The 26,562-nt window shown below is 46.4% G+C and overlaps 1 protein-coding gene across 1 annotated transcript in view; it reads left to right on the top strand.

Annotated features, from left to right (window-relative positions):
• LOC141082396 (uncharacterized) overlaps positions 1 to 24,465 on the top strand; it is a 42,423-nt gene extending 17,958 nt beyond the window's left edge. The window contains exons 2-3 of the mRNA XM_073566336.1: positions 9,019 to 9,109; positions 23,552 to 24,465. Of these exons, the coding sequence (XP_073422437.1) occupies positions 9,019 to 9,109; positions 23,552 to 24,408 (948 nt within the window). The 3' untranslated portion in view covers positions 24,409 to 24,465. The remainder of the gene's footprint in view (positions 1 to 9,018; positions 9,110 to 23,551) is intronic.
• The last annotated feature ends 2,097 nt before the right edge of the window (positions 24,466 to 26,562 follow it).

Raw genomic sequence — 26,562 nt, 5'->3', positions numbered from 1 at the left:
GTGGCCCCTTCTTATCTTAAAACCACAACCACATTCCACAACAATCCTCAGGCTCACAGCTTATCTCCCACCTCAGGACTGTGTGCTCTTGGTGGTGCCGTCTCCTAGTTTTTCAAGATTAAAAAGACATTGTCAGGGATATAGAATGTTTACTCTCTATTTGTTATGATATATAAGAGTTAGGCCTATAAGTTACCAATAAGGACACACTGCACATCTGATCTGAAGACTGTTCTCTCTGGGTACCTGATGAGGAAGGACCATATCCGGTCTCATTCCAGGGATACCCTCTTGGTACAATCTTAATAACTTTCCAGCCATCAGATGAAATGGTCAATAACAATTCTGCCTTAAGGGCCTGTCACACTAAGCGATATCGCTAGCAATATCGCTATAACGTCACTGGTTTTTATGACGTTATAGCAATATTGCTAGCGATATCATTGTCTGATACTTACCTACAACCCGCTCCCCCGCTGGTTATCGCTGATCGCGCGAGAACGTCCTGGACCGTTTCTCGTCGTCAGCTTCCTGCTGGGCTTCCTGCTGGGCTTCCTGCTGGCGCCGACGAGCAACGCGTGGACGCGGGCGGGAGGACATCAGGATCGCCTCGTCTGACAGGTAAGTAACAACCCCCGACCCCTGCGATGTTGCTGGTGAGATCTGCCTGTGTGGCAGCTCACTAGCGACCACTTAGCGATGCACCAGCGATCCTGACCGTGTCATATCGCTGGTCGGGATCGCTGGTGCATCGCTAAGTGTGACAGTACCTTTACAATGAGGACAAAACCTTAAAATATAGCTATGGGACAAAGTCCCATAAGGATGTTACATGAAATTCTTAAACACAAAAGACAAACAAGATGAGGACTATACACAATATAAACCCTGGAGCACAATGGATTTCTACCCACTTGTATGAAATCTAACAAATATCAGTGAAATTCATAAGTCAACAAGAAGATAATAAACCAGTAGCGACAATTCAATTACTGCTACTAATATCCAGGATCTAAATAATCCTCACTGATTACACTATGTCCTAGGTATTCACCAGCTTGTATCTATATCGTGCCACCTCCGTCCGATGAAGGCCTGTAAGGGGCGAGTGTGACAACACAGTGTAATAATAACAAAGTGCCCCAAGGACTATGGCTACTGATATCACAAAGATACATATGCTCACAAGGACTTCGGACTAGTGCAAAGGCCCCTTTACATTTAGCGATGTACCAGCGATCTGACCAGCGATCCGACCAGGTCAGGATCGCTAGTGCATCGCTAAATGATCGCTAGTGAGCTGTCACACAGGCAGACCTCACCAGCGATGCAGCAGCGACGCAGCGGATGATACTTACCTTTCACACACAGCGATCCTGACGTCCTCCCGCCCACCTCCACGCGTCGCTCGTCGGCACCAGCAGGAAGCCCCAGCAGGAAGCTGACAACGAGAAATGGAGCCAGACATTCTCGCGCGATCAGCGATGGACAGCGGGGGAGCCGGTCGGAGGTAAGTATCACACATAGCAATATCGCTAGCGATATCACTATAATGTCACAAAATCGGTGACGTAGCGATATCGCTATAACGTCACAAAATCGGTGATGTTACCCCCCTTTACAGTACAAACACACAACGATTTTCACAGTTAGGGACTGGACATACACACATACACAGAGACATATAAGACAAGAGAGTAAAGTTCCCTCATACTCTTACAACCTGAACTGCTGAGATAAAGTCCAATGACACCGCCTCTTTATATCCAGAGACGTTCCCGTTCTTAATATCAGGTATTCAGAGCACCACCGGCGCAGACTCTCCTCAGTGAAACGAGGAGGGTTCAGTCACTCTGTGTTATTAAAAGAAAAACATATAACAATACAACATAGAATATTCTCTATGGGGATCAGGTGGCGTGTACCTAGGTGATTTATACCACTATAATAACCTATGATTTGTCTCCAGTTCACAGGTGACTGTCAACCACGCCTACTGGACTCCCCTATACAGTCAGGATTTTATATTTCAATCCTTATACATTCACTCAAGATAACATTCAAGGAGTCTCATGTGTAACATAAAACATATAGTTATGGCGTTTTAGTTCTATATAATTTTAAAAGACAGACAAAACAGCACACTTACCAGGAAACAACATTCAACAAAGTACAGAAGACAAAACAGAATACTGGCAAAATTCATCTTATACTGGGTTCTATTTTAGGTTAATCCAGCGGATTCCTTAATCCGACGAGAATCTCCCTCGATTCTCCCATCTAGATCAATTTAACGTGCACACACAGTTGCCTTCTCACACTGGCTTTGTACCCATTCTACAGAATTTTTTACAAGAACAAACCCCATTCCTATGGAGCTTCGCAACTTACAGGAGTTATTATAACTCCAATTGCATGTAAACAACTTCCAACTTACAGGAGCCAATCACAAACTCCAATTGGAAAAGTCTACAATAACAGTCCCCATTCAATTCCTAGAATAACATTCATACTGGATTAACAAGGTTACCGAATATAATGAAAACTAGTAAATGTTCTTACCTGTATTCAGATACAGACGATTCCCAGAGATCCTTAGACTATACGAAATCCGTCACTTTCCCTCAGACCGGGATAACTGATAATGCCCCTGGTGACGCCTACTGTCAAGGCGGAGGACTTACTCCCCCGTGCACGGTTTACAGTACTCACCGGTGAGGGAAAGGTGTTGGATTTCTCGGCCAACGTACTAAATGTCAGTGGTTTTAGTCTTCCAATTAGAAATCGTCCAGACCTGAATAAGTAAGATCCTTTATTTGTCATGCCGGCATGGAGAAAGATTGACAACCACACCAGCTGTGGGCAGTCATCTGTCTGACTCCATACAGATTCTTAGAGTTTAAATAAGAAAAGAATAGGGTGTTCAAAATACTACATTTTCAAATATAGTGCATACATTGGAATATGCTTAGCTGTAAACAATTCTTATCTACGTTACCAGAGAAGTAAAGGTATGACATTTTATTTTTGTACGTTAGATAAGGATAGCAACCTAAGCATTACACCCATGTATTACATCAGCTGAAAAGAGTGTCTAGGCATAATAATGGCATATATGCAATCATGTATATACTGTACAGTATATATATATACTCACACACATACACGTATGCATATATATACAGTGGGGCAAAAAAGTATTTAGTCAGTCAGCAATAGTGCAAGTTCCACCACTTAAAAAGATTAGAGGCGTCTGTAATTTACATCATAGGTAGACCTCAACTATGGGAGACAAACTGAGAAAAAAAAATCCAGAAAATCACATTGTCTGTTTTTTTTTCATTTTATTTGCATATTATGGTGGAAAATAAGTATTTGGTCAGAAACAAAATTTCATCTCAATACTTTGTGATATATCCTTTGTTGGCAATGACAGAGGTCAAACGTTTTCTGTAAGTCTTCACAAGGTTGCCACACACTGTTGTTGGTATGTTGACCCATTCCTCCATGCAGATCTCCTCTAGAGCAGTGATGTTTTTGGCTTTTCGCTTGGCAACACGGACTTTCAACTCCCTCCAAAGGTTTTCTATAGGGTTGAGATCTGGAGACTGGCTAGGCCACTCCAGGACCTTGAAATGCTTCTTACGAAGCCACTCCTTTGTTGCCCTGGCGGTGTGCTTTGGATCATTGTCATGTTGAAAGACCCAGCCACGTTTCATATTCAATGCCCTTGCTGATGGAAGGAGGTTTGCACTCAAAATCTCACGATACATGGCCCCATTCATTCTTTCATGTACCCGGATCAGTCGTCCTGGCCCCTTTTGCAGAGAAACAGCCCCAAAGCATGATGTTTCCACCACCATGCTTTACAGTAGGTATGGTGTTTGATGGATGCAACTCAGTATTCTTTTTCCTCCAAACACGACAAGTTGTGTTTCTACCAAACAGTTCCAGTTTGGTTTCATCAGACCATAGGACATTCTCCCAAAACTCCTCTGGATCATCCAAATGCTCTCTAGCAAACTTCAGACGGGCCCGGACATGTACAGGCTTAAGCAGTGGGACACGTCTGGCACTGCAGGATCTGAGTCCATGGTGGCGTAGTGTGTTACTTATGGTAGGCCTTGTTACATTGGTCCCAGCTCTCTGCAGTTCATTCACTAGGTCCCCCCGCGTGGTTCTGGGATTTTTGCTCACCGTTCTTGTGATCATTCTGACCCCACGGGGTGGGATTTTGCGTGGAGCACCAGATCGAGGGAGATTATCAGTGGTCTTGTATGTCTTCCATTTTCTAATTATTGCTCCCACAGTTGATTTCTTCACTCCAAGCTGGTTGGCTATTGCAGATTCAGTCTTCCCAGCCTGGTGCAGGGCTACAATTTTGTTTCTGGTGTCCTTTGACAGCTCTTTGGTCTTCACCATAGTGGAGTTTGGAGTCAGACTGTTTGAGGGTGTGCACAGGTGTCTTTTTATACTGATAACAAGTTTAAACAGGTGCCATTACTACAGGTAATGAGTGGAGGAAAGAGGAGACTCTTAAAGAAGAAGTTACAGGTCTGTGAGAGCCAGAAATCTTGATTGCTTGTTTCTGACCAAATACTTATTTTCCACCATAATATGCAAATAAAATGAAAAAAAAAACAGACAATGTGATTTTCTTGATTTTTTTTTCTCAGTTTGTCTCCCATAGTTGAGGTCTACCTATGATGTAAATTACAGACGCCTCTCATCTTTTTAAGTGGTGGAACTTGCACTATTGCTGACTGACTAAATACTTTTTTGCCCCACTGTATATATATACATGCACATAAAAGAAAGGACTTTATTACTATTATTATAACATTAGTAGTTTGGGGGACATGTAGGACTTGTTTTTAATCACTTTTTATTCTGCTGTTTGTGAGGTAGGATGTAGAAACAGACGGCAATTCTGCTAATGTTTTCTATTATGTGACTGTACGGCCCCTTCACACGACCTGTCATGGTTTTCACAGATGCCACGTGTCCCCTATTTGACATACGGTGCTGCTCTTATGTCCGTGTTTTCCCAGCAGCACATGTGGGTATACAGGTGTATATGGGTCGCCCCATCCCAGGGCTGTGGGGTACTCGGTACCGGTGTCAGCGGGATGTGTCACAGCGGCGGTGACTCGGTCTGTGGCCCTGGGCGCCCAAATCAATGGTGGTGTGTTGTTAATGAAGTGGAATAGTTCGTGACGCCACCTGTGGTGTTTGGCAAGCAAGATGTTAAAGCCAACGCTGCGTGCAGATCCTCTGGGGCTGATGGTGTGTTGCAGCATAGATGGTGTAGCTCCCCACAGGTGAAGATGTAACCCCAGGGCAGTGTATAGGCGCAGGCGGTGTGAGGAATGTTGGTACCAAGATGTAGCAGTGCTGAAGGTGTTGGCGCACAAAGGAATGGAAGACACCAGGGCATGTAGTTCCAAAGCTTTACTCACAGTTCGTGGTACACACTGGCGCCTGCCTCTGTGCCGTGTCCTCCGGGGTAGAGACTCAATCAACCTCCCGGGCAAGTCAGGATTCTCCTCTCCAACACCCCGCCAACTTGTACCTCTCCTGAACGACTCCTCTATTGTGCCTTTTAGTGTGAAGAGCTCCAGTACCGTGGTACTCTGAAGTTCCTCCTGTCAGATGTTCCTAACAGCTCTCCTCGTACGGCAGACAGCTGTAGCCTCTCTCGGGGACTCCCTTTATCCTGAGTCCCGGCTCTCTATCTGTGTTGCTTTTGTGCCCCAAGTCTTGGATGGGAGTAGTGCATTTACAGCCAACTACTCTACCGGTGTCTGCTGCAGAAACATAAGTGTCCATACAACCTCGGGGACCGGGCCCCGGCCTTGCGCTGAGAACCTATAGGCAGGGTTCCTCTTCCAACCCACAACTCCTCTCTGTTCTCCTACTCCTTCGTTCCGTGCTGTTCCTTCTCTCTCTTATGGAAGCTTAGGTTGCAGTTCTATGTCTTCTCCTTCTGTTCCCTTCCCGTGTCAGCTGGCTCAGATCACTGAGGCAGCTGCAGAACTCCTTCCACTCTCTCTCTCGGACCCATCCTCAGTCTCTCCTGACTGACTGTCCTTCTCCGGCCTGACCTCCCGTCAGACTGACCTGTCATTCTAAACCTTCCCAACCTTTTATGTATCTCAACTCCACCCACCTCCCAGCACATCTCGTGTTACAAAGCAAGGACCCACGAAAGGTGCTCTGCTATCCTCTAAGCGTGGAGCTGCAATCTGGTCCATTGCTGAACTATCCTGTGTGTGGGTGCAGGTGTTGGAGCGTGGAAAGGAGTTCCCAACTTACCTAGGTGGTGGGGCACTACACCTTAGGAGAAGATGCAGTACCTCTGTGGCGACCGAGCCCCAGGGGCGCCACATATACAGTGTACACAGAGGGGTCTGCGACTGAAGCTGTGGGTATACGGGTGTATACCGCGTACATGGGAGTCTGTGACGGAAGCTGAGGGAATACAGGTGTATACAGCGTTCACAGAGGGGTCCCCTCCGTACACACACGGCTCCGCTCCGTACACCTCGTACACACACGGCTCCGCTCCGTACACCTCGTACACACACGGCTCCGCTCCATTCACCTCGTACACACACGGCTCCGCTCTGTACACCTCGTACACACACGGCTCCGCTCCGTACACCTCGTACACACACGGCTCCGCTCCGTACACCTCGTACACACGCGGCTCCGCTCCATTCACCTCGTACACACACGGCTCCGCTCTGTACACCTCGTACACACACGGCTCCGCTCCGTACACCTCGTACACACACGGCTCCGCTCCGTACACCTCGTACACACACGGCTCCGCTCCGTACACCTCGTACACACGCGGCTCCGCTCCGTACACCTCGTACACACGCGGCTCCGCTCCGTACACCTCGTACACACGCGGCTCCGCTCCGTACACCTCGTACACCTCGTACACACACGGCTCCGCTCCGTACACCTCGTACACACGCGGCTCTGCTACATCCACCCTGTAAACCCCTCCTGACCCCACACAGAAACTTCCCCTCATCCAGCACCATGACAACCAGCACAGCAGAGTCCTGCCCACACTGAGGCCCCTGATCATGTGACCCCTGACTCCTCCCCTCCTGTGACCTCATCCCAGGTCCTGTGCGCACAGAGCAGCTGTAGAAATCTCCGGCCTCGGGGGTCTCACCAGACTTCGCTCTTTTCTTGCAGGGGCCGCAGTGGATTTCATCCTGGATCCATAGAGCTGAATAGAGGAGCGATGTTCCTTCACTCTGATGGGAATTGATGGTGACGTTTGTCCAATGTCCACGTTACCGAGTAAATCCCCCCAGGACTGCAGCCGGTAAAGACCCCGATATCCACAGGTGTCCCCTCTATTTGGGGGAAAGGGATAGAAAAGCCTCTTATCCCGAGGGGAAACCCTGTACATGGAGACATCGGCCTCAGATCTCTCCTGTCCTGTTCTTCCAGAAAAGCCTCAAACTTCTGTGTGTGACTCAGAGCTGAGATCTAACGTGAGAGAAGATTCCAGTGCGGGGAAGACGGGAAACCTTCATATAGACGGCCGGTGGGGATGGAGGCAGTGACCGACTCTGGCCAAATCTGTCTCTAGAGCCGCAGTAGAAGATGAAGATGTCGTCCTCATCATGAAGGAGTTATTTCTCATGTCGCGTGTAATGAATATCTCCTGCAGTATTGCTAATGCCGATTCCAGTGTCGGTAATGAGACGAGAATTAGCGTTATGGAAGATGAGTCTATGAGGAACGTGTTCAGCTGCCGACTCCGAGGAGGAAACTGCTTGTTGTCTGTAGCCTAAATATATAGGTTTTATTAGTAGATGTCAGGGAAGAAAACTAAACCCTGTAAGATAATAAATCTCCTCATATGTTTCCCTTATTATCTCCAATAATTGTATTATTACACAGGATTCTTATGATGTTACATCGGATCATCTTCTTCTCATTCAGGTCTCTACAATATCGGATCCTCTCAGTGAAGATCTTCTACAAAAGAGAATTTTCCTGATTTACCCATCAAGGACGGATATGGACAGAGACAAGATGGCGGAGAGGATATTACACCTCACCCTAGAGATCCTCTTCCGTCTCACTGGAGAGGTGAGAGATTCTGATGACGTCACATTACATCATTCTTATCTATGGGAATAACAGATGGACAGAACTGGAGAGGTGAGGACTCTGGAAATGTCTGTAGTGAGATTTATTAATGTGTCTCTCCATAACCAGGATTACACAGTGGTGAAGAAGACCTCTAGTGACCGCTGTCAGGACCCTGTGTCTGAGGGATGTGGAAGACCCCTGAGCCCAATCACGGGGCCTCCACCTCACCCCCTGATCCATGAGGACATCAATGACCAGAAGATCGTAGAACTCACCTACAAGATGATTGAGCTGCTGACTGGAGAGGTGACACTGCTGGGAATGCTGGGACATTATACAGTAACACTATGAAGGGATCGGGGGATGACGGTATCATTGTATGTGTCAGGTTCCTATAAGGTGTCAGGATGTCGCTGTCTATTTCTCCATGGAGGAGTGGGAGTATTTAGAAGGACACAGAGATCTGTACAGGAACGTCATAATGGAGGTTCCCCAGCCCCTCACATCACCAGGTAATAGACAGGACTAAATACACACGGCCTATAATTATCTGTATGTAGAGAATGAATTCAGTCCCAGTATGTGTTTCCTCCAGATCTATCCAGTAAGACGACAACACCAGAGAGATGTCCCCGTCCTCTTCTTCCACAGGACTGGAAACAAGAAGATCCCAGTGCTCCTCAGGATCATCAGGTAGATGGAGAGAAGATGTCAGGAGATCTCCCCTATGATGTGTAGACGGCTGTGAAGGTCTTGTGCTCAGTCTTGTTTTATCCACCAGTATTACATGTTTTATACTTGTGTAATGAGAACGGTGGAGATGGCAGGATTAGAGCTGATCATAGATGGGACTTCTCCATCTGTCTGTGACTTTTACAATATTTGTTTCAGGGTGAAGATCTGACCCATATTAATACTACAGAGACATATGTGAGGGGTGATGAGCGGTGTAAAGAGGAGATTCCCACATATGACTACCCAGGTGAGTAGTAACCACTGAATGCAGAGAAGTCACAGATTCCTCTCAGTCACCGGCTGTGGCTGCTTTATCGGTGGTGTAGTTCGGCCGTATTACCATGATCACCATTTTCCCTCTAGACCACAACATTCTCCTCCACCCAAAACTGTTCAAATGACTTTGGGCATTGAAAGCCCTTTTCTATAGAACTTACAACCAATTACATTGTTTTCGATCCTAAGGAATTCAGATTACTGCACAATCTCTCCTGAAATGGGGAGCAATATTATTTTCTCTAATCTTCTGGTCAGGATTCATAGTAGCTCCAATGGTCCACCATAAATGAGGGCAACTCTGGTTTACTGTTGTCTAATCTGTATTTGTAGTTTTCAGTTAATGAGATTCTCGTGCTCTGGGGCGGGGCTGTGGGTGGGGCTGTGGGTGGGGCTGTGGGCGGGGCTTTATGTGGTGCTCTGATTACATATTCATCTGTATTGGCTTATGACAGGTCGCTGACCCCTCACTGACCTGCCCCCCATTATTACATGATGCATATAGAGTTGAGCAACTTTTGTTTTTTTAGGGTCGCGTTTCGTTTCGTGAAACCCGACTTTTCCAAAAGTCGGGTCGAGCAAGATCGTCCGATTATAGGGAAAAGTCGGGGTCGTCCCGAAACACGAAACCCAATGTAAGTCAATGGGGAATAAAAGTCGGCAGTGAGAGGAGGACAGGAAACACACCTACAGTGCCCATTTGAATGCCAAAAGCATCAATTCTTCTTACTTAACCTTGTCAGCCTTAATTAACTTCATAATACAAGTTACGCACTGAAAAATGGGGGTTATTTGGCTAAAGTTGTGGGGGGGAGGGCTGGCTGCAGGTTTTCATGTGCCCTGGGCGAAAGAGCGCCCCTTTAACACATACCACAACTCATCAATGATCATGCTCCGATACGGCAGAGAAATAGCGGTATAGTACAATAGTACAATGAAAAATACTTCACTTTTTACATCTCATGACGAGGCCCATCTATTTCTCCATACAGAATAATTGGTCCCATATAATGTTTGAAACAGTATATGATGAGCTCCACATAATGCTACAGTATATGTTGGTCCCCATGGATGAAGCTCCACTGTCTTATGGGCCCAAATAATGCTCCAAACATAATGGGCCCCATTTCTAATGCTCTAGTGTATAATGGGCCCTGTAAATGCTGCTCCAGTGTCTGATGTCCACCTTTGGAATGTTCCAGTGTATGGTGGGCCCCATCTATCATTCTCCAGAGTAACGTGCTCCCCAAAAATTGCTGTCCCAACATTGAAAACAATCAAATAAGTCTCCTCGCTAGGGAATCCCTGTACTAGTCTGGACTCCTCGTCGTCCCCATCTTCCATCTCACTGCACAGTATTTCAACCTTGCAAGTGCTGTGATCCTGAGCAAGCAGGGGGGGCCCACTCGTTGGTGACGGCACTGGCACAGGGCCCCTGATAGTACGGTGGTGTGTCTGATGGCGGGTGGGCCGAACCTGCACTTTCATCTGCAGCTTCCTCTTTGTCACCGTGTAAGATGGAACTGTATATGGGAAGGGTAACCTGAGTTCATCAGGGTCAGATTCAGGCCGTGTAGCGTGCGAGGGGAATGTAGTGGTCTGGGTCAATGTACCAGCAGATTCATCGAGCAGTGGCTGGGCATCAGTGCACTTGTGTCGCCCCCAGGAGTACGGTCGCCACAGTGGCATTACCTTCCTCCTAGGGAGTGTGATGTCATGCTTGGGAGCAACGAAGGATCTCTCTAGCAGGTTAACTGATTGGGCGGCGTTATTACCACGAGTCATGACCCTCCAAACAGCGTTCATGAAGGCAAAGTGTTTGTTTTACGTGGGCAGTATGGTTGCAAAGCTGAACCTTAAAGGAATGTCCAGAAGGGCACCACCAGGAGTGGAGCCTACTGTTAAATTCGACTCCACCTGGGAAACCTCAACCATGCCAGCTACAGAACAGATGCACACATTGCAAGCTTAATTCCGTTAACGAACGAGACTCCGTCATGCCCCGCGGTCCGAGTCCGGCTTACTAGAGGGACACGTGAGGCTCTGGAACATGAGATTGGCCAATAACTGGTGTGTCATGCCCTTACATGTCCATGGCTGCATGTGCGCTACACTGAAAAGGCCAGCGTTTGTCGCTTACAGGTGCAGATAACCCGCTGAACAACGTTAGTGATGGGGATCACTGATTACAATTATTACCCGCGAACAATGATTTCCCAGTAAGTGCAGGTCAACTGCAGTTCCGGAATTAGGCCTAACCGTCATTCCTGAAAACATGAAAAACTTACGTGTGCAAACCACAGGTGCTGTAGCTTGCTTAACAGCTCGCCAGCCGTTCTCACACCCAGTATGGATTACACGTGATTGCACAAAGGTTAGAAAGGGTACCGTATCCCCAGATAACATGTATGGATAGCGTACACATTCAAAATATATGTCTCAGGAGGCAGGCTCAGACGGTGTTAGGCCCAGTATGGATTGCACGTGATTGCACAAAGGTTAGAAAGGGTACCGTATCCCCGGATAACATGTATGGATAGCGTACACATTCAAAATATATGTCTCAGGAGGCAGGCTCAGACGGTGTTAGGCCCAGTATGGATTGCACGTGATTGCACAAAGGTTAGAAAGGGTACCGTATCCCCGGATAACATGTATGGATAGCGTACACATTCAAAATATATGTCTCAGGAGGCAGGCTCAGACGGTGTTAGGCCCAGTATGGATTGCACGTGATTGCACAAAGGTTAGAAAGGGTACCGTATCCCCGGATAACATGTATGGATAGCGTACACATTCAAAATATATGTCTCAGGAGGCAGGCTCAGACGGTGTTAGGCCCAGTATGGATTGCACGTGATTGCACAAAGGTTAGAAAGGGTACCGTATCCCGGATAACATGTATGGATAGCGTACACATTCAAAATATATGTCTCAGGAGGCAGGCTCAGATGGTGTTAGGCCCTGTATGGATTGCACGTGATTGCACAAAGGTTAGAAAGGGTACCGTATCCCCGGATAACATGTATGGATAGCATACACATTCAAAATATATGTCTCAGGAGGCAGGCTCAGACGGTGTTAGGCCCAGTATGGATTGCACGTGATTGCATAAAGGTTAGAAAGGGTACCGTATCCCCGGATAACATGTATGGATAGCGTACACATTCAAAATATATGTCTCAGGAGGCAGGCTCAGACGGTGTCAGGCCCAGTATGGATTTGACGGGATTGCACAAAGGTTAGAAAGGGTACCGTATCCCCGGATAACATGTATGGATAGCGTACACATTCAAAATATATGTCTCAGGAGGCAGGCTCAGACGGTGTCAGGCACGGTATGGATTAGACGGCCCAGATTACACAGTGGAGGAGCAGGGAGAGGTAAAGATTGCAAATGCTGGGGCCCTGCCCAAGCAAGGGGGGCCCACTCGTGGGCGTCGGTACTGGCACTGGGCCCCTCATAGTACAGCGGTGTGTCTGACGGCGGGTGTGCACCACCACCGTCAGAGACACTTGATTGCACTATGAGGGACCCTGTGCCAGTGCCCGCGCCCAAGAGTCGGCCTACCCACCTGTCCAGGGCAACGGCACTCGCACGGTGTCGTGCGCTAGGTGGTGACCCCGGCCATGGGGGGGAGGCAGCACAGTTAGGGAGTTTTAGAAAGTGGCATATGTTGATGTTGGACATTCAGCTGATGCAAAAGGCGAAATAGGTCAAGTCCCAGGAAGAGGTGGACCAAAGCAAGCCATTTTTCTGTCACCCTATGTGTCATCAGGGGAAGGTGGGACAAAATCCTTGGAAACCCATGCATGGTTAATTTTAATGAAGGTTAGATCATCCACATTTTGGGTTGACAGACGGGTCCTTTTTTCTGTCAGGATTGATCCAGCTGCACTGAAGACTCTTTCCGATAGCACACTTGCAGCTGGGCAAGCGAGCTCCTGTAAGGCATATTGTGCCAATTCAGGCCAGGTGTCCAGTTTAGCGGCCCAATAGTCAAAGGGGAATGACCTGTGTGGGAGAACATCGATATGGGAGGAAAAGTAGTTTGTAACCATGGTTGACAACTGCTGTCTCCTGTCACTTTCCATCGATGCAGTATTACCAGTTGTGTGAGTGGTATTTGAAAAATCAGTCCACAACATTGTCATGAAACCCCTGTCTCCAACGCCACTTCTGCTGTGTGCACCACGAACACCTCTGCCAAGCTGCCCCCGGCCCGTACGGCTCGTGTGAGAACCATCACCGCTGCTGTGTGCTGGGAATGCCTCAAGCAACCGATTTACCAGAGTTGCTTGTTTATTAGCCAATATTAGGTCAAGGTTCTCCTGTGGCATGATGTTTTGTAATTTGCCTTTATAGCGTGGATCCAGGATGCTGGCCAACCTGTAGTCGTCATCGTTCATCATTTTGGCAATGCGGGGGTCCCTTTTTAGGATCCGCAAGGCATAATCTGACATGTGGGCCAATGTTCCCGGTGTCAATGATGCACTGCGAGTGCTGGTTGGAAGAGCACTTTCTGGCAAATCCACATCCCTCCAGTCACGCACAAACCCTGTACCAGACCTTGCCACGCCAACATTTTCACTTGCCCCACGAGATGCATCCTCCTCCCCTAAGTAATCATCCCCATCATCATCCTCCTCCTCCTCTTCCTCCACCTCGTCCAGGAGAGGTCCCTGAGCAGACAATGGCTGAATGTCATCAAGGATTCCCTCCTCCTCTTCCTCCTCATCAACATTGGCTGCAGACGCCTGCTCCTTAAGGTGCGTCAAAGTTTGCATGAGCAGACGCATAAGTGGGATGCTCATGCTTAGGATGGCGTCGTCTGCGCTTACCAGCCGTGTGCATTCCTCAAAACACTGAAGGACTTTACAGAGGTCTTTCAGCTTCGACCACTGCACACCTGTCAACTCCATGTCTGCTCTCAAAGTGCCTGGCCGTGTATCCTCCCACAAATGCATTATGGCCTGCCTCTGCTCGCACAGCCGCTCCACCATGTGCAGGGTGGAGTTCCACCTTGTTGCAATGTCGATAATGAGGTGGTGGTTGGGAAGGTGGAGCAATCGCTGCAGCTTCTGCATACGAACGGAGTGTACAGGCGACCGGCGGATGTGTGCGCACAGTCTTCGCACCTTCTGGAGCAGGGCTGTTAACTCCGGATAATTTTTGAGGAAGCACTGCACCACCAGATTCAAGGTGTGAGCCAAGCAAGGTATGTGGCTGAGTTTTGAAAGGGCTATGGCTGCCACAAAATTACGGCCATTATCACTAACTACCTTGCCTGCCTCAAGATGTACACTGCCCAGCCATGACTCAGTTTGTCGCTTCAAGTACTCGGCCAGCACCTCGGCGGTATGTCTGTCGCCCAAACACATCATCTGCAACACAGCCTGCTGACGCTTTCCACTAGCTGCTCGATAGGGGGACACATCGTGTGCAACAGTGGCAGCTGCAGATGGAGTGCTTGTACGACTGCGCTCTGTGGACGAGCTTTCGCTTCTGGAGGAGGAGGAGGAGGGTGGAATGCCTACAGCCAACTGTTTCCTATACCGTGGGCTAGGCAGCACTGTCCCACCACCGCTGTCCCCTGTGGACCCTGCATCCACCACATTAACCCAGTGCGCAGTGATGGACACGTAACAGCCCTGGCCATGCCGACTGGACCATGCATCAGTTGTGAGGTGCACCTTTCCGCTCACTGACTGCTTGAGTGCATGGACAATGCGGTCTTTCACATGGTGGTGGAGGGCTGGGATGGTTTTGCGAGAGAAGAAGTGGCGACTGGGTAGGTCATAGCGTGGTACTGCATAGGCCATGAGTTCGCGGAAAGCTGTGCTTTCCACCAACCGAAAGGGCATCATCTCAAACGAGATTAGTTTGGCAATGTGGGCGTTCAAGCCCAGTGTACGCGGATGAGAGACTGAGTACTTTCTTGACCTACTCATAGTGTCTGGGAGGGTGAGCTGGACTTGAGAGCTGCATATGGTGGAAGTAGCGGTGGACAGGGCGGACTGAGAGAGGGTTGATGATGGTGATGGAGTTGGTGTTCTTTCTGATGGCCTAGAATCAGTCTTTCGTTGATATAACAGTGGGATTCCCTGACTGCTGTGGCCTTGCAACGACACCTCAACATTTGCTGCTGTGCTAACCGGTGGGCTTACAATGGGGGAAACAATGTAGCGTTGATGACTACCTTCGTTGTGATCAGTTGCACATGTGGCACTTGAGGTTTGGTGTTGTGTCCACGCTTGCAAGTGCATGCTGGTTAAATGTCTAAGCATGCAACTGGTATTCAAATTTTTCAGATTTTTCCCTCGGCTAAAGGTCTTGGCGCACTTCTTACAGATAACCTTGGCCTGATCATGAGGATTTTGTTCAAAAAAGTGCCACACTGCACTCTTCCTACTTTGGCAGACATTTTGCGGCCTAGCACGCTGTGATCTTTTGACCCTCTGGACAAGCTGTCCATCAACTCTTTTGATGTTTGGAACCTGTCTTTGGAGTGCTCCGGGCCTGCCAGATAACAGCTGTTGCGATGTCGATGTCTGCTGTGGATGCTCCTCATCTGAGCTATTGGAAGCAGCACCCTCTTCCCCCAATGGATGCCAATCTGGGTCAACAACTGGGTCATCCATCACCTCCTCTTCTATGTCATGTGCACCTTCCTCTGTGTCACCGTGTATGGTGGTATAGTGTGCGGGAAGGGGCACCTGAGTTTCATCAGGGTCAGAATCTGGCTCTGTACACTGCGAGGACAATGTAGTGCTCTGAGTGAATGTACCAGCAGAATCATCCATCAGCAGCTGTGCATCAGTGCACTCCATGTCAGATTCATCTTGGCCTGGGTAATTCACCATTTCACTTGATAATCCAGGCATGGTATGTGAAAACAGCTCCATGGAGTAATCAGTAGTATGGCCTGCGTCATCCTTCAATCTTGGTTGGGGTGAAGGACACAAGGAAAGGTGTGGTTCATGAACATGAGCCTCCAATGACGACTCAGTGCTTTTACTTTTTACAACTGAAGAAGAGGAGGCGATAGAGCTGGAGGCTGAGTCAGCAATGTAAGACAAAACTTTTTCCTGATGCTCTGGCTTTAAAAGCGGTTTGCCAACTCCTAGAAAACTAAGCGTTTGAGGCCTTATGTAGCCAGACAATGACGCAGGCTCAACACCTCCTGCATTCGGTCCTATTTTGCTCTTGCCACTACCATCAGATCCACCACCAACACCATCATTACCAGCTGCCAACCCCCGCCCAATTCCACGGCCTCTTCCACAAGCCTTCCTCATTTTTGGTAGAAATGTAGACAAAATCCAACAAACTATATAGTATGTAAAACAAGGTACAAGGTGTCTATAGGACAGGGGAGATTTTGAATTTCTGCACACACTTTTGGACACTGGACACTTTTGGATTGTGTGAGGCCCAATGAATATCTGAGCGCTATGTGACAGGCTCGATGGCACAGCTGTGACCTAAGTGACTAGAGGATAAGTGAGATTTTGAATCTCTGCACACACTTTTGGACACTGGACACTTTTGGATTGTGTGAGGCCCAATGAATATCTGAGCGCTATGTGACAGGCTCGATGGCACAGCTGTGACCTAAGTGACTAGAGGATAAGTGAGATTTTGAATCTCTGCACACACTTTTGGACACTGGACACTTTTGGATTGTGTGAGGCCCAATGAATATCTGAGCGCTATGTGACAGGCTCGATGGCACAGCTGTGACCTAAGTGACTAGAGGATAAGTGAGATTTTGAATCTCTGCACACACTTTTGGACACTGGACACTTTTGGATTGTGTGAGGCCCAATGAATATCTGAGCGCTATGTGACAGGCTCGATGGCACAGCTGTGACCTAAGTGACTAGAGGATAAGTGAGATTTTGAATCTCTGCACACACTTTTGGACACTGGACACTTTTGGATTGTGTGAGGGCCAATGAATATCTGAGCGCTATGTGACAGGCTCGATGGCACAGCTGTGACCTAAGTGACTAGAGGATAAGTGAGATTTTGAATCTCTGCACACACTTTTGGACACTGGACACTTTTGGATTGTGTGAGGCCCAATGAATATCTGAGCGCTATGTGACAGGCTCGATGGCACAGCTGTGACCTAAGTGACTAGAGGATAAGTGAGATTTTGAATCTCTGCACACACTTTTGGACACTGGACACTTTTGGATTGTGTGAGGCCCACTGATATCTGAGCGCTATGTGACAGGCTCGATGGCACAGCTGTGACCTAAGTGACTAGAGGATAAGGGAGATTGGATTGCTTTTAAAAAAGCAGTTTGCGGAGCAGTGGGTAAACAGCAATGCCAGCCTGTCAGGAAGCCTTAAAAGGCAGCCCAACAACCAAAACCACTGATACACCACAATATAGCCTCCCCTTGCACTGCACACACAGTGACTGGTGTGTTGTGCAGGCCAAATTGCTATCAGCAGCAGAAGCAGTTTTTTTTTCTTCTCAGCAGGACAAAAAAAAAAAAAATTGGGATTGCTTTTAAAAAAGCAGTTTGAGGCCCAATGAATATCTGAGTGCTATGTGACAGGCTCGATGGCACAGCTGTGACCAAAGTGACTAGAGGATAAGGGAGATTGGATTGCTTTTAAAAAAGCAGTTTGCGGAGCAGTGGGTAAACAGCAATGCCAGCCTGTCAGGAAGCCTTAGAAGGCAGCCCAACAACCAACACCACTGATACACCACTATATAGCCTCCCCTTGCACTGCACACACAGTGACTGGTGTGTTGTGCAGGCCAAATCGCTAGCAGCAGAAGCAGTTTTTTGGTCTTCTTCCCTGCCTAACGCTCTCCCTACAGAATCAGCAGCAACCTCTCCCTATACTGAGATCGGCAGAAGTAAGATGGCGGTCGGCGTGCACGCCCTTTTATACCCCCTGTGACGCCCACCAAAGCAAGCCAATCACTTGCATGCCCTTCTGAAAGATGGTGGTGACCCGTGCCTATGTCATCACGTTGCCCACAGTGTCCGTGGATCCTGATTGGCTGAAAAATAGCGCAAAACAAACTTTTGAAACGCGACTTTGGCGCGTAAGTCGCCGACCTCGTGGCCGACCTCATCCTAGGGTCGGGTTTCGTTTCATGAAACCCGACTTTGCTAAAAGTCGGCGACTTTTGAATTTTTTCGACCCGCTTCGCTCAACTCTAGATGCATATAATAGCATTGATGTTATTGGTGATAATGCCTATAATATTGTGGCTATTGTGAGGCTTAGAAAGAAATTACATCCAGCACAATGTCACCGGCGATGGCGGCGCCTGCGCAGTAGCATCTATATCAACTATATCAAATTTTTTTGTTAGGAAGTTATAAGGGTTAAAAGTTAAACAGCGATTTCTCATTTTTACAACAACATTTACAAAACCATTGTTTTAGGGACCACCTCACATTTGAAATGAGTTTGGGGGGTCAATATGACAGAAAATACCCAAAAGTGACACCATTCTAAAAACTGCACCCCTCATGCTACTCAAAACTACATTCAAGAAGTTACTTAACCCTTCAGGTGCTTCACTGAAATGAATGGAATGTGGAAGGAAAAAATAAACATTTACTTTTTTTTTTTAGTTTCGCCAGGGTAACAGGAGAAAATGGACGATACATTTTGTTGTGCAATTTCTCCTGAGCATGCCGATACCCCATATGTGAGGGAAATCTACTGTTTGGGTGCACGGCAGGGCTCGGAAGGGAAGGCGCTCCATTTGATTTTTTGAATGTAAAATATACTGTAATAATTAGCGGTTGCCATGTCGTGTTTGGAGAGCCCCTGATATGCCTAAACAGTGGAAACCACCAACAAGTGACACCATTTTAGAAACTAGACCTCTTAGGGAACTTATCCAGATGTGTATTGAGCACCTTCAACCCACAGGTGCTTCACAGAAGTTTATAACATGGCGCCATGCAAATAAAAAAAAAATACGATTTTTCACAAATCTTTTTAGCTCCATATTTTGCATTTTCATAAGGGTAACGGGAGAAATTGCTCCATACAATTTGTTGTGCAATTTCTCCTGAGCTCGCCGATACCCCACATGTGGGAGAATACTACTGTTTCGGCGCATGGCAGGGCTTGGAAGGGAAGGAGCGCTGTATTGGAGAGCAGATTTTGCTGGAAGTGTTTGTGGGTGACATGTCACATTGTCAGAGCCCCTGAGGTGCCAGAACAGCAAAATCCCCCAAAAGTGACTGCATTTTACAAAATACTACCCTGAATGAATTCTTCTAGTGGTGCAGTGAGCATACTGACCCCACAGCTGTTCCATAGAAAATTATACCATTGGGCAGTGAAGAAAAAATAATTACTGTATTTTTTGGACTATAAGACGCACCCCAAATTTTCAAAAGGAAAATAGGGGAGAAAAATGTGCAAAATGGGGGTCCATCTTACATCCGAATTCAGCTTACCGGGGGGGGGTGGAATCAGCACAGGTGCAAGAGTGGTCACAGACGTTGTTCGGTGGTCCAGGCTGGTGCGGTGGCTTCCGGAAGCTCCCATTCCAGGCTGGTGTGGCAGCGGTGCTCTGTGCTTGGGTGGAAGTGCTTTGCGTTGGGTCGGCAGCGCTCCACCTGTGGCGGCGGCAGCGCTCTGTGCTGGGGCAGCGGCACCCTGTGCTGCGTGGGGGGCTTTGCCGCCATTTTGTCAAAGCCTTAAGCCCCTGCAGCTCCATTGCTGTGATGCGATGGCCTCCGGGAGAATGGCAGGTGGGGGCGGCACATGCTCAGATTTAGATCTCGGCAACGAGATCTCGGGGCGAGATCTGAATCTGAGCATGCGCCGTTCCCAGCGGCCATTTTTCTGGAGACCACCGCAATGAAACTGCAGGGGTCTCTGGACTTTGACAAAATTCCAGTGGAGCCCTCCACGCAGCACAGAGCGCCGCCGCCACAGCATTTGTAAGTAAATTCCTACTATAAGACGCATCCCTATTTCCCCACTAAATTTTTTGGCAAAAAGTGCGTCTTATAGTCTGAAAAATATGGTACATTTTTATCACTAAAATGTTGTTTTAACCCCAGATATTACATTGGAAATTAGGTAGATAGGTAAATGGTCACTACACCCAGAGATGAATTCACAGAGGGGGGGTCATTTCTAATTCCCAGAGGGGTGTCATTTCTAAAATGGGGTCACTTCAGGGGGGATTCTGCTGTTGTGGCACTTTGGAGAGCCGTTAAGTGCTAGAACAACAGAATCCCCCCCTGAAGTGACCCCATTTTGGAAATGACACCCCTCTGGGAATTCATCTATGAATATAGTGAACATTTTCTCTACATGGATGATTTCCAGAAACTCGTAGTGGAAGTTTTAGAGCAAAAATTGAAAAAATGTCATTGTAGTGCCCAATATATTGTGCCCAGCTTGTGTCTCTGGAGACCTCCCCCCACCTACCACCGGAAATTGTTAAGTCAGCTCTACTCAAATGTGTCTGTCACTAAATAAACCAAATGCTTGAATGTCAAAACAGTTCAAAGACGGGGTTCTGTGTGGAAGATTGTAAAGCCGTCATGGAGGCATAAGGCTGGCAATGATGGGCATTGTGGGTAATAATAGCGGGTATCATGCCTCATTCCTCTCTAGGAACATACACTACATCTTCTCTGGGGTTCTTTCTTGTTTCAGTTACTGGGATGAGTGCAATAAAATGTCGCTCAGTGAGTCTTCTGACGTCTTCAGATTATAAAGGATTGGCGGGGACAAAATTCTCAAAACAAGATTTTCAGTGACCTTTTCCTGATAATCAAGGAAAATATCTGCATTTCCGGCTTTTTTGTATAACACAAAAGAATTATATGTGGCCACCTGAAACAAATACATGACTAACTTTTTATACCAGGTATATGATTTTCTTGATTCCTGGTATGGCTGTAGAACCTGATCTGCAAGGTCCACACCCCCATATATTTGTTGTAGTCAATGACAGACCCAGGTTTTGGAGTAGTGGATCCCTGTTGGTCTGCAGTGGCCCTTGTGGAATCTGTGTGGATCGAGCTCAGGATAAAAATATCTTTATCCTTATACTTAAGGGCAAGCAGCTCTCCATTGTGTAAAGCCCCTGACTGCCCCTTTCGGAACTTTTTGCTGACCAATGATTGTGGAAACACCTGACGGTTTTTGCGAATAGTCCCACAAGCCCCTATGTTATGTTCAACCAGACTTTTAAATAGGGGTATGCTGGTGTAGAAGTTGTCAACATGCAGATTGTAGCCTTTTTGTAAAAATGGAGTTATCAGCTCCCAAACGATTTTTCCCTATGTCCCCAGATAAGTAGGGCCTCCTGGTGGGTTTAGTTGGCTATCTTTCTCCTCATAAATGCGAAAAGCTGATGTGTATCCGGTTGGACTCTCGCACATTTTATAGAGCCTTATTCCAAAAATTGCCCTCTTAGAAGGAATAAATTGCTTGAGGTGCAGTCTTCCTTTTCCTTTTCTGTGATGATGGGTCTGATTTTGAATAGTCTGTCATGTTCAGGGACATTTCTGGGCAGGCATTGACTATTGTCGTTAAAATGACAAAATCTCATGAGCATTTCATAATGGGTCCTATGAAGAACAGCAGAAAACATAAGGGTGGCTTGAACAGGGCAGTTGGACCAATAGGACCGAATGGTTATTTTTTTTAACAAGTTCCATATTGAATGTAAGTCCTAAAAATGTTTTCCTTTCTAGGACATTAGTTGGTGTCCATAAATTTGACCTAGCATAATAGGATCGTGGATTCTGGCTGATGAATTGGGACACATATGAATTTGTAGGACAATATGCTCTAGCAAGCTATCTGTCAGAAACAAATTAAAAAAATAATTGGTCCAAAATTTTCCACCTCCACATTTATACCAGGAATGGCATTAAAATTAGGGATGAATGGAGTAGCCGAATCCGAAGCCTCCCATCTGGGAAATGCTACATCAAGAGGCAAAGCCCCTTGGACATTGGTGTGCGCCAATTCACGAGCACTAGGGACAGCGCTAGTACTGGGCATTGTTCCCTGAGTTGGAGACATTTCTCCAGAAGCGCTATTTTTCCTTCTTGTTGTACTGGTCCTTGTGTGTGAGGATGGACCAGAATCACTGCTCATTTCTGAGCTATCACTGTCGCTGCTACTAAAACCCTCGAAATCCACATCGCCATCTGACACTGAACTTTCTTCACTGTCAGAACATAAAAATGCATAAGCCTCCTCTGCACTATAATACTGACGGGCCATTTTATTCGTTTATAGTTTTTTTTTTTCCGGAAATAGAAAACTCTCACGTAACATGACTGACGTGACCAAATTATTGGGGAGACAATTGAGAAAAGCCTAATTCTTTAGCCTACCCCTAACTGTAGAATAAACTCTAACTTTAGCCTAACAGTAACCCTAACTTTAGCCTAACAGTAACCCTAACTTTAGCCTAACAGTAACCCTAACTTTTGCCTATCAGTAACCCCAACTTTTGCCTAACAGTAACCCAACTTTTGCCTAACAGTAACCCAACTTTTGCCTAACAGTAACCTTAACTTTCGCCTGACAGGAACCCTTTAGCCCCCGTCTCACATAGCGAGATCGATTTTGTGACGCATCAGCGATCTCACCTGCGTTCTCGCTACTTGTGACACATAGCGGCGATTGGGCCCCTGCTGCGGTGTTGCTGATCATGCTCGAATGTCCTGGGCCATTTTTTGATCGCTGGTGTCCCGCGGGCCAGCATGCATCGCTGTGTTTGACAGGGACAATGAGGAATGACCTCAGTACTACAGGTCTGAGAGACCGGATCCCAACGACTGTCGTATCATTCTATATCGCTGCTGCGTCGCTGTGAGATCTGACTTTGACATCTCACCAGCGACCATGTAGCGATGCACCAGCGATCCCTATTAGGTCATATCATTGTCGGGATCGCTGGTGCATCGCCAAGCGTGACAGTACTCTTACTTTAGCCCCAACACTAACCCTAACTATAGCATTAACTCTAACCTGCCTTGACTAAGGGTGCTGAGACTCTAGAAATGCGTTGAGAATGCAAGCATCTGTATTTTCTATGCAGGCATTTTAACTTCCTCTTTGTAACGTCTGATGTGAATAAAGAAATCTGTTTTCACAACATCGTGGAGCTGGAGAACTTCTTCCAATTATTTTTGCCTATGTAACATTGATTGGTTTCTTTATATTTGATATTTGGGAGGCAGAATGAACAAACAGTTGAACACCACACACTACTGGCTCATCCAACAAGGTTTTCTATTAGACTGTGAACTGTCATTGTCTTGGTAAATAATTAAAGTTTTTACATAGCTTGCCATTTTTATGGACAGTTTAAGTAGAAATGTTCAAAAATATAAAACTCAAGGATATTTTATTAAAAAAATTGTTTTTTTATCCTAGAAGATGACTGTACCAAGCGATCAGAGGGACAGCTGACATCTTCAATTTTTAAATCTAATGATCTTGAGATCCTACAAGATACAACTGAAGTGAATGCTATTACTCCAGATATATCATCACCTATTCACAGTAAAGATCTGTCATCTGATCCTATGAAACAGGTCCCATCTTCTGATTCTTTACCGATTACTAAGGAAATTCAAAGTCACAAAAGAGACATTAAAAAACAAACTGCTCCTAAAGCAAAGAAGCCATTTTCATGTTCAGAATGTGGGAAATGTTTTAACACGAAATCACAATTGGTTAATCACCATAGGACTCACACAGGGGAGAAGCCTTTTTCCTGTTCAGAATGTGGGAAATGTTTTAGCCGGAAAGAGCATCTTATTAATCACCAGAGAACTCACACAGGGGAGAAGCCGTTTTCCTGTTCAGAATGTGGGAAATGTTTTAAACAGAAAGAGCATCTTATTAATCACCAGAGAACTCACACAGGGGAGAAGCTTTTTTCATGTTCAGAATGTGGGAAATGTTTTACTCAGAAACCAAATCTTGTTACACATCAGAGAATTCACACAGCAGAGAAGCCATATTCATGTTCAGAATGTGGGAAATATTTTAAATGGAAAGTAAGTCTTGATCGCCATCAGAGAACTCACACAGGGGAGAAGCCTTTTTCCTGTTCAGAATGTGGGAAATGTTTTACTCATAATTCAAATCTTGTTAGACATCAGAGAATTCACACAGCAGAGAAGCCATATTCATGTTCAGAATGTGGGAAATGTTTTAAATGGAAAGTAAGTCTTGATCGCCATAAGAGAACTCACACAGGGGAGAAGCCTTTTTCATTTTCTTAATGTGGGAAATGTTTTACTTGGAAATCAACTGTTAATAAACATCAGAGATGTCACATAGGTGAGAAGCCTTTTTTATGTTCAGAATGTTGGAAACGTTTTAACCAAAATTAGATCTTCTTAAAGGGGTTGTCTCTTGTCATTCCTCATGTTTGCTGACAAAAGGATAAAACTAAACTTTATTAACTCAAAATGTAAAACTATACCCATAAATTTACCCCCTGAAGGTTAGTCAGAAGATGACTAATAGAAAAAACATGTACCCCACGTTTCAGTAGATAGGGTATACACACTCACTCTCCAAGCCTCTCATTTCTGTGAGTTTTGTCATCCTCACCAAAGGCGACTCATCAGCAGACTACATTTAATATTTACCTATATTCAAGCCAGACTAGATGGAAAAAAACTAAAATCATGTATCATGTTATCCGAAACAGTCAGAAAACTAGTCACATATTGGCAGATCCCAGACCTCAGACTATATACTGTGTAAGTTTATAAGTCCCTCCAGTGTCAGGAATAGATAGTATGTGACAATACAGTATAATTCTTGTGTTTTTCTCCTATAGGGACTGCCCTAGTTTGGTAATGTAACTGCTGTTAATTAGTAGTGCAGACAAATTGTCCTAGACTAAACTCAGTCTTCAGACGGCCCAATATGTACCACTCAGGGAAAACTTACCTGCTCCAAAGATCATTAGCAGCTTCTAACTAATGGCCATGCTGCGGTCTGTCAGGGAATGAGTGCAATATCGTTATACAGACTAGGGATATGTGCAGTCATAATGTCTGGGAGATCTGTGCCATTATTTAGTATGAATATGGAAATTATCTCTGAAAGTAAAGTGTTCCCTGAGCGGTATCTACGGGATTTTCACATACTATCTATTCCTGACACTGGAGGGGCTTATAAACTTACACAGTATATAGTTTGAGGTCTGGGATCTGCCAATATGTGGCTAGTTTTCTGACTGTTTCGAATAACATGATACATGATTTTAGGGTTTTCTTCATCTAGTCCCGCTTGAATATAGTTCAATATTAAATAATCTCCTGATGAATGAATGATGAATCCAATGAATATTCATTTCTCTTAAGTAGCAGCACATGTGACCGCCGGCAGCAGTAGGATGTCGGTGGCTGATACTGCGCTCTACTGAAGAGCAATGAATACTCACCGTGATCTTTGAGGAACAGTCCTGGCGAGTACTCTGGCAAATATAATATTTTTTTTATGTTTTCTGATGGGGCCATGCATACCAGGATGGGGGTGGGGGCAATAGGGATGGGGCCATACATAACAGGATCGGGATGGGGGCCAATCGTACCAGAATAGAGATGGGGCCCTGCGTACCAGGGTGAAATGGGGGCCCTGCATACTAGTATAGGGATGAAGGCGATCATTCCTGTCAGGATAGGGATGAGGGATCCATGCATACCAGGATAGGGGATGAGGGATCCATGCATACCAGGATAGGGATGAGGGATCCATGCATACCAGGGTAGGGGATAAGGGATCCATGCATACCAGGATAGGGGATGAGGGATCCATGCATACCAGGATAGGGGATGAGGGATCCATGCATACCAGGATAGGGGATGAGGGATCCATGCATACCAGGATAGGCATGAGGGATCCATGCATACCAGGATAGGGGATGAGGGATCCATGCATACCAGGATAGGGATGAGGGATCCATGCATACCAGGGTAGGGGATGAGGGATCCATGCATACCAGGATAGGGGATGAGGGATCCATGCATACCAGGATAGGGATGAGGGATCCATGTATACCAGGGTAGGGATGAGGGGTCCATGCATACCAGGATAGGGATGAGGGGTCCATGTATACCAGGGTAGGGATGAAGGGGCCATGTGTATCAGGATAGGGATGAGGGGGCCATATATACCAGGATAGGGGATATTAAGTACAGAATTGACCACATTTTTTGCTTCAATTTTTTTCCTAATTTCCTCCTCTAAACCTAGGTGTGTGTTTATAGTCCAAAAAATACGGTATACATCTTAAATAATAGAGTGACACACTGGCGCTTGTCCACTTGGCCCAGAAGAAAAAATTGGGTGTTCCCAGATGCTGCTGGTGATTGACAGGTTCTGTGCTAATACCTGCTAAAAAGAGACAAGCTTAAAATAGT

The sequence above is a fragment of the Dendrobates tinctorius genome, unplaced genomic scaffold, assembly GCF_039654945.1.
Source record: "Dendrobates tinctorius isolate UK_male_01 unplaced genomic scaffold, ASM3965494v1 ptg000017l, whole genome shotgun sequence".
Lineage (NCBI taxonomy): Eukaryota > Metazoa > Chordata > Amphibia > Anura > Dendrobatidae > Dendrobates > Dendrobates tinctorius.
This window is presented reverse-complemented; position numbering and strand designations above follow the sequence as displayed.